The 12,776-nt window shown below is 68.5% G+C and overlaps 1 protein-coding gene across 1 annotated transcript in view; it reads right to left on the bottom strand.

Annotated features, from left to right (window-relative positions):
* Positions 1-12,776, bottom strand: part of ZZEF1 (zinc finger ZZ-type and EF-hand domain containing 1) — a 44,056-nt gene that overhangs the window by 27,109 nt on the left and 4,171 nt on the right. The window contains exons 4-25 of the mRNA XM_051985091.1: positions 12,517-12,688; positions 11,826-12,025; positions 11,287-11,497; positions 10,486-10,602; positions 10,008-10,186; positions 9,630-9,728; positions 7,105-7,196; positions 6,440-6,588; positions 5,179-5,290; positions 4,856-5,068; positions 4,641-4,741; positions 4,380-4,540; positions 4,139-4,272; positions 3,165-3,235; positions 2,798-2,912; positions 1,769-1,928; positions 1,544-1,665; positions 1,336-1,458; positions 873-1,039; positions 708-789; positions 418-616; positions 39-187 (exon numbers count right to left, since the gene is read on the bottom strand). Of these exons, the coding sequence (XP_051841051.1) occupies positions 39-187; positions 418-616; positions 708-789; positions 873-1,039; positions 1,336-1,458; positions 1,544-1,665; positions 1,769-1,928; positions 2,798-2,912; positions 3,165-3,235; positions 4,139-4,272; positions 4,380-4,540; positions 4,641-4,741; positions 4,856-5,068; positions 5,179-5,290; positions 6,440-6,588; positions 7,105-7,196; positions 9,630-9,728; positions 10,008-10,186; positions 10,486-10,602; positions 11,287-11,497; positions 11,826-12,025; positions 12,517-12,688 (3,128 nt within the window). The remainder of the gene's footprint in view (positions 1-38; positions 188-417; positions 617-707; positions 790-872; positions 1,040-1,335; positions 1,459-1,543; positions 1,666-1,768; positions 1,929-2,797; positions 2,913-3,164; positions 3,236-4,138; positions 4,273-4,379; positions 4,541-4,640; positions 4,742-4,855; positions 5,069-5,178; positions 5,291-6,439; positions 6,589-7,104; positions 7,197-9,629; positions 9,729-10,007; positions 10,187-10,485; positions 10,603-11,286; positions 11,498-11,825; positions 12,026-12,516; positions 12,689-12,776) is intronic.

The following is a 12,776-nucleotide window of genomic DNA, read 5'->3' as shown; positions in this document are numbered from 1 at the left end:
GGAGAGCAGACCCCGAGGGAGGCGGGGAAAGCTCCTACCTCTCTGCCATCCTGGGGCGCAGGAGCGGGCCCACAGGCTCCCGGAAGCCCCTCCTGGCACAGCTGGTGCCTGAAGACCGGTTTCCACAAGGGGGAGTGGAGGACAGGGGTCACCTTGGCCACAGGCAGTCCCGTGTCACCCCCTAACTCTGCAAGGAGGAGACCTTTCAGTGTCGGCGCCAGTGAGTCCGTAAGGTGTCCCGGTGTCCCTGGTCCGAGGACCCCCCTGGAGTTGGTGCCCTCAGCGAGGGTCTCAGGGGCCCCTCCAGAAGCCCCAAGGACACACTAAACAGCTTCAGGACAGGCCGCGCGTTGGCGCGCTCTGGGCCCCCAGCCCCCCAGTCCCCTAACCCCCCCCGCCAGGGCGCAGGCCACTCACGGTCGGCTCGCAAGGCCAGGCACTGGGAAGCCAGGCGCCCCATCAGCCTGGAAACCAGGAGCTGCAAGTCCAGGCCCCAGGAAATGGCCACGTCCGGCAGGCCGTAGGCTGTGACCGTGAACTTGTAGCCCCACTCGTTGTTGCTGCTGTCCGAGTGGAAGAGGAAGTGCAGCTGGGGGCCCGCCTTAAAGGTGACTTTCTGGGGAGCAACCAGACGGGCGTTGGCGGCCGAGCGGGGGGCCCTTGCCCGAGCCCTGCCCCCCCTCCCCCGGCCCCCCAGCCACCCTCACCTTGGGCCACTTGTCCGTGCCGACCTTGGTGTCGTAGCGCGTCTTCAGGCCCCGGGCGTCGGTGAACTCCAGGTAGTCGTACCTGCCGGGGCGAGGGCCTGCGTCACTCTCCCCAGGGGCTCCTCGGGGGCCGGGGGAGGGGAGGGGGGGCGCCCCCAGACTGACCTCGTCTCCGTCTCGCACTTGTCGTCAAACTCCACCTCGAAGGAGGTGGCGCCGGGGCTGAGGAAGACGGTCGCCTCGTGGCGGTTGTTCTCGTAGTTGTGGGCGGACTCCATGGCCCAGGTGTTCAGCACCACGGGCTGCTCCTGCTGCCACGTGTCCACGTCCATCTGGCGAGCAAAGGCCGAGAGGGCCCGTGACGGGGAGCCCCCGCGCGGCCCCACGGCTCTCCCCGCAAAGGGGCTGGGCTCTTCCCGGGCCAGCACGCCCCGTGTCGGAGGGCCGGACGGCCCCTTCCCTCAGCTCTGTGCCACAGATCGGGCTGATGGGGGGCTGGGGAGGGGCATCCTCCGGTCTGGCAAGATAGCGGCCAATTTACTCGAGTGCTGCAGCCGCCCTGAAGGGGTGGGATGGGGCTGCCCAGACACAGCCAAGCTGGCAGAGGAAGCCCGGGCACGGGAGGTACCTGCTCGGGGCCGCCGTCGGGGTCGCTGCAGAGGTCCTTCAGGAGGTCCGTCAGGGTGCTGAACGCCTTCAACAGGGCCAAGTGCGGGATGTCCAGGGGGCAGAAATCCAGCAGGAAGATGACCTGCAGGGGCGGGGGCGCCGTTGGCGGGCCGGGCACGGGCCTCGTGCCAGCGCCCAGCCGCGAGAGCCGCCCCGGGGGTACTCACCAGCTGCCGGGTGGCCATGGCAAACACAGAGTTACACAACTTTTCCACTACTTTTTTCCCACTAAACTGGGACAGGAGGGACCGCAAGACCGTCCTCACGCTGGCCAGGACTTGTCCCGTGTCTGACGAGAGGAAAGGCGAGTCAGCCTCCGGATGGCCGGGGTGGGGCGGGCACTGAGCGGGGCCGACCCCCCCCCCCCCACGGTCCCGGGGGCCGGGACTCACATCTATCCAGCGTCTCCGCGGCCAGCTGCTTGGCCCGCGGCTCGCTGCCCTTGAGCTGCAGGTAGCACCAGGACAGCAGGCTCCCCTGCACCGACCAGAAGAGGGAGAACAAGGCCGGGCCGCTCTCGCCTGGGGGCGCGTCCTGCATCAGCATGTCGCACTGCGAGAGGGGACCGAGATGGGGGCGGGGGGTCACTGTGGCCAGGGCCAGTCGGTGGCGCCCTTCCCCGCCTCCGGGCCTGGGGCGTCCCTGACACACGGAGGCTCCTGGAAGGCAGGCCCCAAAGCCCAGACGTTCCCCTGGGGGTCTCCGTGACCACGCCCGCAGGCCTGGACTCCCCCAGTCTCCCCCAGACTCCCTGGGGCCAGGGCAAGCGGGAGGCGAGGAACATGGCGCCGCGGCAGAGCCAGGACTTCTGGGCCTTGACCCCCCAGGGTCTCCAGCCCCGGCTTTTCGCATGGAGTCTGCAGGCCTCGGCGCCGGGCAGGCTCGCTGCTCTGGACGGGCAGCCACATCTTGGGGGTCTCCTCACCCCCGCCGCCCACAAGGACCTTCCTGGAGGCCACGCTCAGGTTTTCGGGGCACAGGAGGCGGCCTCCGAGGAGCTCCAAGCCCGTGGGCGGCGTCCATGGGAAGCGGGCCAGGAGGAGCCGGGACGGGCCTGGGGCCGCAGAGCTGCTTCCCCGAGTCCCCGTCGGAGCCTGCCCCCACCTCGCTTCCTCTGCGGCACGCTGGGCTGAGCAAGCTCCCGGAGAAGGCCCAGATCCCTCGGGGCGGCCGGCTCCGAGTGCGAGGTCATCCGCAAACCGCCCCCTTGGGGAGCAGAGCCGGCCGGAGGCCCAGACTCCCTGAGGGTCCCGCCCAGTCAGCCAGGACCAGAAAGGGGCTCGTGCTGGGCTTGGCGACCCTGGCAGCTGTGCGGCCCCGGGGCCCTCCTTTCCAAGGTCCCTCTGCTGGCCGTCCGGCCACACACCCCCCAGGCCCACATTGATCCCCGTGGGCCGCTGGGGCACCCGGTGAGAGGTTACCTCCTTGGCAGCGGCCGCCTGCAGCGTGTCCATGACGGCCAGCACTTCCTGAACGTCCAGCTCGGCCGGGCCCCCCTTCTCTGGGAGCAGCAGCAGGCCTCCGGGGTCGCGGCCACTGGAATGACACACGCGGCCCCCCTCAGATGAGACGGCGAGTGCGTCCCACAAACGGGGGGGGCCGCCTGCACCCGACTCCTCTCGGGGGCCGCGGCTGGGCCAGCGAGTGCGGGAGGAGCAGAGCCTTGGGCCTCTTGGCCGCCATCTTGTTTCTCCTGCCTGGCCGGCCTCAGCCCTGGGATCCCCGGCAGGGACTTTTGGGGACTCTGGGGAGGCTCCTTCCCCCCAAAGTGGGGGCCGTCAGACTTGCCTGAAATAGGTGCACAAGGACCTGAAGGTGAGATGCGCAGACGGCTTCTGCTCCGGCTCCGTGATGTTCTTCTGGGAAACGCAAAGGGCCCTTTCAGGTGGAATTCGTCCCCAAACCCTTCGTGGTGTTTCTGAGGGGGCTTCGCCACAGGGAGGGGCTGTGGCAGAGCAGAAAAGGGGACCACCCCCTCGGAGGCCGGCTTCCACTTTCCAACAGGAGACCCCTGGCCCAGGCCCCCATCTGAGAGCAGAGATGCTCCAGCAACGTGATGCCCGTGGGCCGGCTGCACTTCTCGGGGGACTGTCTCTCAGGGGTCTCTCTCCTCAACACCTGATCCCAGCCCCCAGATGCAAATCAATCCCATCAGTCCCACAGGCCCTGCAGGGAAGAGACCCCCCCCCCCCCATCCGCCAGGGCCACGTCAGATGGGAGAACAGGGCTGAAAGCTGACAACGGTTGGAGACCCAGCCTCCAGTGGAGGCAGAAGATGAGCAAAAGGGATGGGAGGGATGGAGGATGTCAGCAGGAAGAAAGCAAAAAGCTCCTGGGGGAGGGGTCACTGCGGCTCCAAAGCGGCTCAGGTGCGCCCACCTTGGCCTGGTGGGCACGGGGGGGGGGGGGGGGGGGGGAGGGGAGCCCACAAGAATACGACGGACTTTCTGAAACCCGGCCCGGAGCCGGAGAGACTGTGCCCGAGGATGGTGCGCAAAGGGCAAGGAAAGAGGCTGGGGGGGGGCCAGAGCCACGTGGAGGCGGTGAGAAAGGCGAGCCCAGGGGACGTCCGGGGCCCGTGGCCTCCAGCGCTCGGCGGGTCGAGGTGCAGGAAGTGGTCCCCCAAGGCCCCCACACGGGCTCCAAGGAAGGCCCCAAACTGGGAACCAGCAGCGTGGCCAAGAAGCTCTTTCAGAGAGAGGGTCCGAAACCCCTCGAGGTCCCCAAGCCCGACGACCCCACGGGCACAGGCCCCCACTCACCATCATGGCAAACAGGTGGCGGCGCCGGGCGCGGCCATCGGGGAAGAAGACGGCGGCTCCCTGGAGGAGCGTGTTCCTCACCTCGGCCTGCAGTCTTTTCAATGGCACAGGGTCGTCCCCCGCCTCGTCCACCACTGACAAAACCAAGGACGGGCCGAGGTGGGTGTGCGGGCGGGGCCCCCGAGGGCAAGGCCCCCGGCTCCCAGCTCGGCCCCCAGCAGGGGAGCAGGACCCCCCCTACCTTGGCACAGGTGCGCGTACAGGTCCTCCGGCGCAGCCTGCACGCCGCCGTTCGGTGGTGGGGGCCCCGCCGTGGCCTGGGGCTCCGCCGTGAGCTCCGACAAACAGCTCTGCAGAAGCTGCAGCAGCATGGTGCGAGCCAGGACGCACTCTTCCCTGGGCCTAGGGGGAGAACCGAGCGTCAGCGGCCCCCGGGCTGGAGCCCGCCCGTGTGGGCACCCCCAGGTACTCCCCGCTGGGGCGCTACGGCCCCCGCACTCACCGGGCCTCCAGTTTGCTGTAGAAGCCCCAGAAGAGCCGCAGGCTGAGGCCGGCCGTGTCCAGCAGGGGCTTGTGCTTGAACCCGCTCTCTCTCTGCCGTGCCTTGTGTCGGGGAGAGACGAGCGACGTGGGGCCAAGCAGCCCCCTCCCCACCCGGCCTCCCCGGCCTCTGGCCCCTCCCCCCGTCCCACGTGTCCGAGTCCGGGACGCTCGTACCAGGTCCTGGGCCAGCTGCTGGACGAAGGAGAGCGTCTTCAGGAGCAGGGTCATGCCGCAGATGCGGTCGGCCTCGGGGTCGCAGGTGGCACAGCGGGTGCCGGGGCCCAGATCGGCGTCGGCGGGGCGCAGGTAGCCGTAGACGCTCAGGCCTTGCACGCCCAGGCGCTCGGCCGTGTCGCGCCGGGTACACAGGAACTTGACCATCAGATACTGGAAGGCAGGCGGGGCTTTGAGAAACGCCTGGGCCCCTCCTAGGCCTGACCCTGTCTGTCCCCCTCCCCCCCACCTGACCTTGGCCACCCCCCCTTCCTCCCCCTGACCTTGGCCACCCGGCACGGCTGCATCTTCACTTCCACCTCGTCCCAGTCCTCCTCGGCCTCGAACCAGCCGGCGGGCTCGTCCTCCCCGAGGTCCGCCCAGGCGCTGCCCACCCTGGGAAGGTCAGACACTTTGCCACCCTGTGTGTGGCGCAAGGGCGGGCGGCGGGCCTCCGGCTGCCACGTGGGCCCCCAGCCATGGGCCCCTGTGTCCGAGTTGGGGCCCGGCTCGGGAGGCCAATCCTTCCCACCTAAAGAGCAGCCACTTGGACCCTCACTTGGTTATGGCGGCCTCCTGTGGGCAGGGCTGGCGTAGAGGCCCAGAGCAGCCGATCCCCCACTAGTGGGCCCTGGGGCGGGGAGGGGGGGCTCAGCTCCGCGCTCAGGCCCCTCCTGACAAAAGGCCTCAGCTTCCCCTGTGCCCCCGGCACGCCCCTCGGAGGGCAGATAAGCGCCCCTGGGGCAGGAGGCACCAGCCTCACCCCCACCTCAGACCAAGAGGCCGAGTGACCCCGACAAAGGCAGCGTGGGCGCGGGGACGCGGATGCCGGCCGGACCGGCCACGCCCACTGAGGCCACGGCAAGAGACGGGGGCCGAGGCCCGGAGTCAGGGAGGCCCATCTGCAAAATGGGGATCCTGCCAGCAAGGCGGCCGCGAGGGTGCAAAAGATGCCAAGTGGAAAACCTCGGCGAGGGTCGGAGGGGGAGGGAAAGGCCGGGGCCCTTTGGGCTGCTGCCTTCGAATGCTGAGGGTCGGAGAGGTGACGAGGGCACAAAACCCGGGAGCTGACGGCCCTCCCCCAGGAAGCCTCGGCCGGCCTGGCCCAAGTGGGCCCGGGGCTCCCCAGAGTGTCTGCGAGGTGTCGGACGGTGAGGTCCTAGTGCCCGCCCAGAGCCCGTCCTCGCCCTCGAGGTGCTCCCGTCTCGGGAACCCGAGGACACTGGGAGGGGCAGCAAGGAGTGCGAGGGCCCCGGGAAGGAATGAGCCTTGGGGAGTCGGGGGCCCTGAAGAAAGGCCCCAAGGCTTCCCCAGGGCTGGGCCCCTTGGCGCTCTGCATCTGTGCCAGGTGCCCGCCAAATGAAGTGCCCGGCCTGAGGCAGAAGAGGCAGGTCAAGGGGCCCTTCCCAGCCCCAGCCTGGCTCCCATAAGGCGGCAGGCCCCCGAGCCGGGACTCAGGACCGGTGCCCGAGATAGTGGCCTCAGAGGCCCGGGGGAAGGCCTGCCGGCCCTCTCGGGGGGCGCGGAGGGGCCCCCGCTTCCTACCTGCTTTTTAAGAACTGCCGGTACTCGGGGAGCCTCCACGTATCGTACTTCTCGAACCTCTGAAAGTGCTCCTCGGCCTGGAACCTCTCCGAGGGGAAGTTGTAGGCAAAGACCAGCCCGCACTGGGCCCCGATGCTGCCCCGCCGCACCTGGAAGGGCACAAAGAGCCCTCTGAGGAGCTCAGAAGCAGGACCGGAACCGCTCACGCCATTGGATGCTGCCCTACGGGGAGCCGGGAGCTCTGCCAGCCCCGGAGCGAAGCTGCGGAGTGCCCAGGAGGCTGCCAGTCGCCTCAGAAGCTCTGCCCGCCTCCCAAGTACCGCGTGGCCAGCTCTGATGATGACAGGGGGCTGCGTCCTTGATGTAAACGCTCTCCCCCGTGTCTGGAGGGGCGCCCCCCCCCAAGGGAGCGCCTGGTTGTACCCACCAAGCCTCTGACAAGGGGCAAGTCTCACGAGGAGCTGGGGCTGGGGGCGACCATGGGACAGGGAGGCCCGAGCGTGGGCACTGCTGCCTACAATGCCCGCTGGCCAAGCTGCAGCTCCTGAGCCGGCGCTGCTGGGAACAGCGCACGAGCCGGGAACTGGACGGCACCGCCCCAGGGAGCCTGAGCAGGCTCGTTCCTAAAACCCCGTTCCGGCCCGAGTCGGTCCCCAGCAAAGTACCTTGATCCTCAGCTGCGTGACCTGGAAGGCCGCCTCTGTGCCCGTGGAGAAAATGATGCTCGCCCTGGTCTTGCCCGTCTCCGTGAGAAAGCCTGACGAGAAAATCCAACTGAGTTCTTGGCACCGAGAGTGGCTCCGAGCCAGGGGAGCCGGGCACCCAGGTCAGAACCGCCGCCCAGTGTCCGGCACTGGGAGAGCGAGCCCGACGCCCACCGCCCGCCTCCATGTCCAGCAGGTGGGCCTCCAGCCTCAGGCCCCGGCCCGGAGGTTCGGTTCCTCAAGCCCAGCAGAACCGCTCTCGTTCCTTCTCTCCCCAGCCCCGGCGCAGCCTCCCTCTCTCTAGGTTAATGCTCCTCGGTCCCTTCAAGTTCTCAGCCAGCGCTGGCTGACAGAGGCAAGGTCCGAGGTGAGGGCCCCACCCCGAGCTCAGAGGATGGTCCTGGCCTGCTAGTGCCCCACGGACAGAGCCCACCGTGACCCTGGGCTCCTCTTCCAATCACCCAGGGCGGCGGCTGGACCGGATGGCCCGTGATCCTCTCCCACGCTCCCATTCAGGGACACGGGCGCTTTCCCTAGTGAACAAAGCTGTTCCTTAAGATCCCCCGACTGGGAAGAGCTGCCCTGGATCACCGCTGGGCAGAGAAATGCAAATTCAGACACCTCGGAGGGAGCCTCGCACCTCCTGGATCGCCAGAGGGACAGGGACAAACAGGGGCCGGAGGGCAGGGGAGAGCAGGGACTCTGATGCTTGGGGATGGACATGGGGACTGGACCTCCTGGAGAGGGGTTTGGCAGCGCGCCCACAGGGCGATCCAGCTGTGCATAAGCTGCGGGCATCCCTGGAGCAGCAGTCACGTTCCCGGGTCTGTATCCTAAGGAAACCCTAAAGGAGGGAACAGGGCCCCCCCGTGCACAAATGTGTCAGCAGCCCCCTCCGTGGGGGCAAGGACCTGGAAACCGAGGGGATGCGGGCGGCTGGGGAACGGCCGGGTCAAACACGGCAATGGGATGTTATCGCTCGGACTGATGCTGAGGGAGCAGAACCAGGAGACGGTGTCCACGGCGACGGCAAGATCACAGGATGATCGATTCTGACGGGCGGGGCTCTTTTCGGATTCAGGTCGGCTGCAGCGATCGCCATCTGGACCCCGGGAGGACTGTGGGCACCGAGCGGGGATCACGGCGGGGCATTCGCACTCTCGTCGTGTTGTTCGCTCACATTTTGCTTTCTCACCTCACCCCTTTCTGATCTGACTTTTCCGGTGCCACGTGACAAACGTGGGGCCGCTCGGGGAAGCGTCGGGCCCCTCGCCGCTTGGGGAGGGGACAGGTGAGGAAGGACGACGCGGGACACGGAGTTTTCGTGAAACGAGCGTGAGAAACCACACACGTCCGTGGAAAGATAAAGTTTCATCAAAGGCAAAGTCCTCACGTGACCTGTTCTTTGTCGGCCAACTGGCCCAAGGCCGGACAATCTTGGCCCGGACACGGCTGAAACCCTGGGAGGCCACCGGGGACGGACAGAGGCTGAACGAGGGCCCAACCCCGGCTCGGTCGCCGCACCCACGTGGCTTTCCCCAAGGCCCGGCTCCGAGGCCATGAGGGGATCCGAGCAGGCAAAGGACCGGGGCTGCCTGGAACCTTCTCCCTCCCAGAGGCCCTTCTCGACGGCCCCGCCTCCCCATCCCGGCCCAGAGCCGCCCCCCACGCTGAACGAGCCGCAACGAGAGCCATCACAGAGCATCAGAAGCACCCGCCTCGGACACCTGAGGGAGGGGCTCTAGTCTTCTGTCTATTAGGTTTCCGGCAACATCACACGCGCAGACGAGCCGGTCTCGCCGCCCTGTCCCACAGCCACGTCTAGGGGTCCGCAGCCCCCTCACGGCCTTACTCCAGCAGCAAGTTTGAAGATGGATAAAAATGGGCTCCCCTCCACCCAGGGTCGTCCCCCCCCCCAAGCCAGTCGGCCTCCCTTAAAGGCTGCGCCACCATCACACAGAAGTCGGGGTGGGCAGAGGCACCGAGTCGGGCCTGAGCCCTCCGGCCGGCCCCCCAGAACTGGAGGGCTCCTCTCCTCCGGAGGGAGGCTCTGGCCAGGCTGGGAGCCCTGTTCTGTGCTTGGCTGCTGCCCCGAGGCCTAACGGAAGCGCCCTCCAGTCCTCGGCCTCTGGCCGGCAAAGAAAGGGGAGTGGGCTCAAGGCGGTGCTTCCAGGAGCCAGGCCAGGGGTCCACGGGGACCTGCCGTCGCAGGAGTCACGGAGGAGGGGGGAGGCCCAGACACACTCGCCACCAAGGAGAGCCGCCCCAGGACGCAGATGTTACATCAGCGGGCTTCATTTTCGTCCCTAGACTCCCAACTCCTCTTCAGTTGGGCCATCTTACAAAGGGTCAGGGAGGACCTCTCCCAGAAGTGGCCCAGAAGAGGCACAACGGGGCACCGAGGGTCCGAGGCTCTCCAGGACGGCACCGGCCCCCCGCGGCGCGAGCATCCCTACTCTGGCCGCCCCCGCCCTCCGGTCACTCACCATCTCCACTCCAGGGCTCGGCCAGGAGGTTTTCCGGCCCCGACTTCTCACCCTTCCCCTTGACATCACACGCCTGGAGCGTTGGCTGCAGAATCCTGCCTGGCCGAGCAGAGAGAATCTGGTCAGCCCTGCCCGGGTCACGGCCCGCTGCCCACTGCGAAGACCCCTGCCCAGGTCACAGCCCACCACCCACCGCAAAGACTCCTGCCCGGGTCATGGCCCACTGCGAAGACCTCTGCCCGGGTCACGGCCCACCACCCGCTGCAAAGACTCCTGCCCGGGTCATGGCCCACTGCGAAGACCCCTGCCCTAACCCTGACCCATTGCTCACTGTGAAGACCTTGCCTGGCAGAGGGGGCTCCCAGCGGGAGCATTTACCATATTTGTAGAGCAGGTTCTGTCGCACGGCGGCCATCGAGGCGATCAGGGCCGAGGCCTGGTAGGGCGCGTCCAAGTGGTCGGTGATGGCGCACAGAGAGCTGAGCACTTTGGCCACGCTCCCTCGGGCCAGGGCAAAGGCCAGCAAGGTCAGCTCTACTTCCGGGTTAGCCAAGCAACTGTGAATAGGGCAAAATGCGGGCGGTCACCCATGGCCCAGGGCTGGAGACAGACGGAGCCGGGGACGCTGAGCGGACCCTCGGCCCCCTGGCGGGGGGATCCCCTCCAAACCACCAAGAATCTCTGGCACCGCGCAGGGAAGGCCGCCCAGCCCCGGGCACTCCGAGCGCAGAAGGAGAACGGGGCGGGGGCTCAGTCGTTGCCCACTAACCCGAGGGCGCCCTCCCCACCCTGCGACTCCGGCCCGCCCAGAGGCCATCTGGGGGGCTCCGGGCAGGGGCCGGGCAGGAAGGCCTACCTGGTTATTCTCACCAGGAAGCCGTCCACCTCGCCCAGGACGCTGGGAGACAGGAAGCTGGCCCCGTCCGTGGAGGCCGGGGAGAGCGAGAGCGGGGGCATGTGCTGCAGCGCTTTCCTGGACGAAGAAGAGCAGAGACAGGGCTGGGGGAGGGGTCCCCCCCACGGAGCCTCACCCCTGCCCCGCCACAATGGCCCCATGCACTGTGCCAATCAGTCCTGTGACCCCGGGCCTCCAGAGAGGCCCGCCCCCTCCCCGGGGCCCTCTTCCGGACCTCCAGCCTGACAGCTAGCTGACCAGTGACCCCGCCTGGGGGCTTCCGCCCCCTCCTTCCCCCAACTGGGAAGGGCTGAACTCTGGCTCTTTCGCTCCGCCCTCGGTGCCCTCCCAGACTAGCACTCCCCAAGGGCCAGCTCCGGGCACGGGGGGTGGGGAGGGCGGAGGAAGGGGGACCAGCACCTCCCCTGAGGCAGCCCAGGCCCCTGCCCAGAGGCTCCTCCTCCCCAGCCCTGCTCAGTCCCTCAGGCTGCCAGGACCTCCCCGGACAGGCTGAGTCACAGGAGCTTCAGGTGTGCCCCGGAGACCAGGCCCAGGTGAGGGAAAGTTCAGGGGCAGGGAGGAAGGGGGCACGCATGGCTGGGGCCCCTCCCACCCCGCCGCTTTGAGGCTGGGGGACACGGGGGGCTCTCTATGGCAGAGACCCCCCCCAACACCCCAGGGGGCCGGGGCGGGGCACAGGATCGCCCCTTCCTCTCCCACAGGATAGAAGGGCAGGCGGGCAGGGGCTCGGAGGCATCTTACTGGGTGTTCTGCAGAATGGTCTGGACGAACACCGGGCTCGTCTCCATGGAGGCCGTCACCAGAGACGTCAGGAGGGACCAGTACCAGATGGCGGAGGCGTCGGAGACCGAGACCCCCGCGCGGCGCACGCGCTGGAAGCCCACCGCCCGGAGCCCGTGGATCCGGGTGTCGCAGCCGTCGCTGAGGCAGCGCTTCACGTTGATCTGGACGTCTGCCGAGAACAGAAGCACGTCAGGGCCGGGGCCTCCCCGAGAGCCTCGGAGCTCTGTGCCCCGCGCGTGGGGGGCCAGAGCAGGGGGCGGGCTGCAGTGCTCAGAGCTCTGCGCCCCAGGGCTGGGCCGGCATGGGGGGCGAGAGCCCCTGTCAGAAAGGGGAGCCGCCAAGACCTCCTATGAGGTCCCCGCTACACCCGCCACTCGGGCCCCGCCGGCGCAGGAAGGACACGGGGCCACGTGAGGCGGGTCTGCGCGGCGACATTTGTCAGGAAGCGCGCCTGCGGACGAGCCCCCCGGCCCGAAAAGGGCCCCTCGCGCACTCACACAGCTGGCTGATGTTGGCGTTCTCCAGCAGCGTCACGTAGCCGGTGACGTTGCTGGGGATGTGGACGTCGCGGACCTCCTGGAGGCTGCCGGTGCTCCGGCCCACGGCCACCGTGACCTGCTGCGGCATGTAGCTCTGGTCGCTCGCCGCCACGGCGATCGACAGGTGTCTGAGGACCACGTCCGGCTTCATCTTCAAGCTGCGAGACACCAGGGGGCGCGGGACACTCGGAAGGCGCCCCCACCGCGGTGCCCCTGCCCCCGCATCCTCCCGAGACCAGGCCGGTCCTTTGCCTGTGACCCCCAATGTGGCGCTGATGCTGGGAGGCTGGGGACAACCCCACGCTCATCTCGGGCGCTCGCCCTTGGGAGACGAGGCCCGAGGTCCCCCTGAAGCCCCCCAGGTGGCCTCCCTCAGAGCCGCGGCTCCAGAAGCCACTGGACCCGTCCGGGATCTAGCCCGGCCCCCCTCCAGATGCTCCAGACGGAAGCAGGCAGCCGGCGAGGGCCAGCCCGATGGGGGGAGGACCGTGGCCTTCCCCCCGGCTACTGCATCGCGCCTGATGGGAAGCGGACCCCGGGCCAGGACGAGGAGGGCGGGCGGGGAGGCTGAGGGCAGGAGGGGCCGCCGGCCCGACAGCGTCCGCAGGTCTCCTGGGGGATCGGCCCCCGCTCCCTCCGGGCTCCTCACCGGATCCAGTGCGAGCGGGCGCTGCCGTCGGACTGCCAGAAGGACGACGTTTCTCCGTTGGTCATCTTGTCGATGTCGGCTGAGTTGGAGGACGTCTCGATGTACGTGTAGCACTTGGCGACGGCCTTGAGCTGGTCGGACTCGGGGCTCCCGTTCAGCTCTCCCGGGGCCTCTGCAAAGGGAAGCCCAGCTCTGGCACCCGGGCTGTCCGCCCTCCTGGTCTCCTCCCGGGGTGCCCACCTGCAGAGGGGCCCGAGGAC

This window comes from Antechinus flavipes, chromosome 3 (genome assembly GCF_016432865.1).
Source record: "Antechinus flavipes isolate AdamAnt ecotype Samford, QLD, Australia chromosome 3, AdamAnt_v2, whole genome shotgun sequence".
Classification (NCBI taxonomy): Eukaryota; Metazoa; Chordata; class Mammalia; order Dasyuromorphia; family Dasyuridae; genus Antechinus; species Antechinus flavipes.
This window is presented reverse-complemented; position numbering and strand designations above follow the sequence as displayed.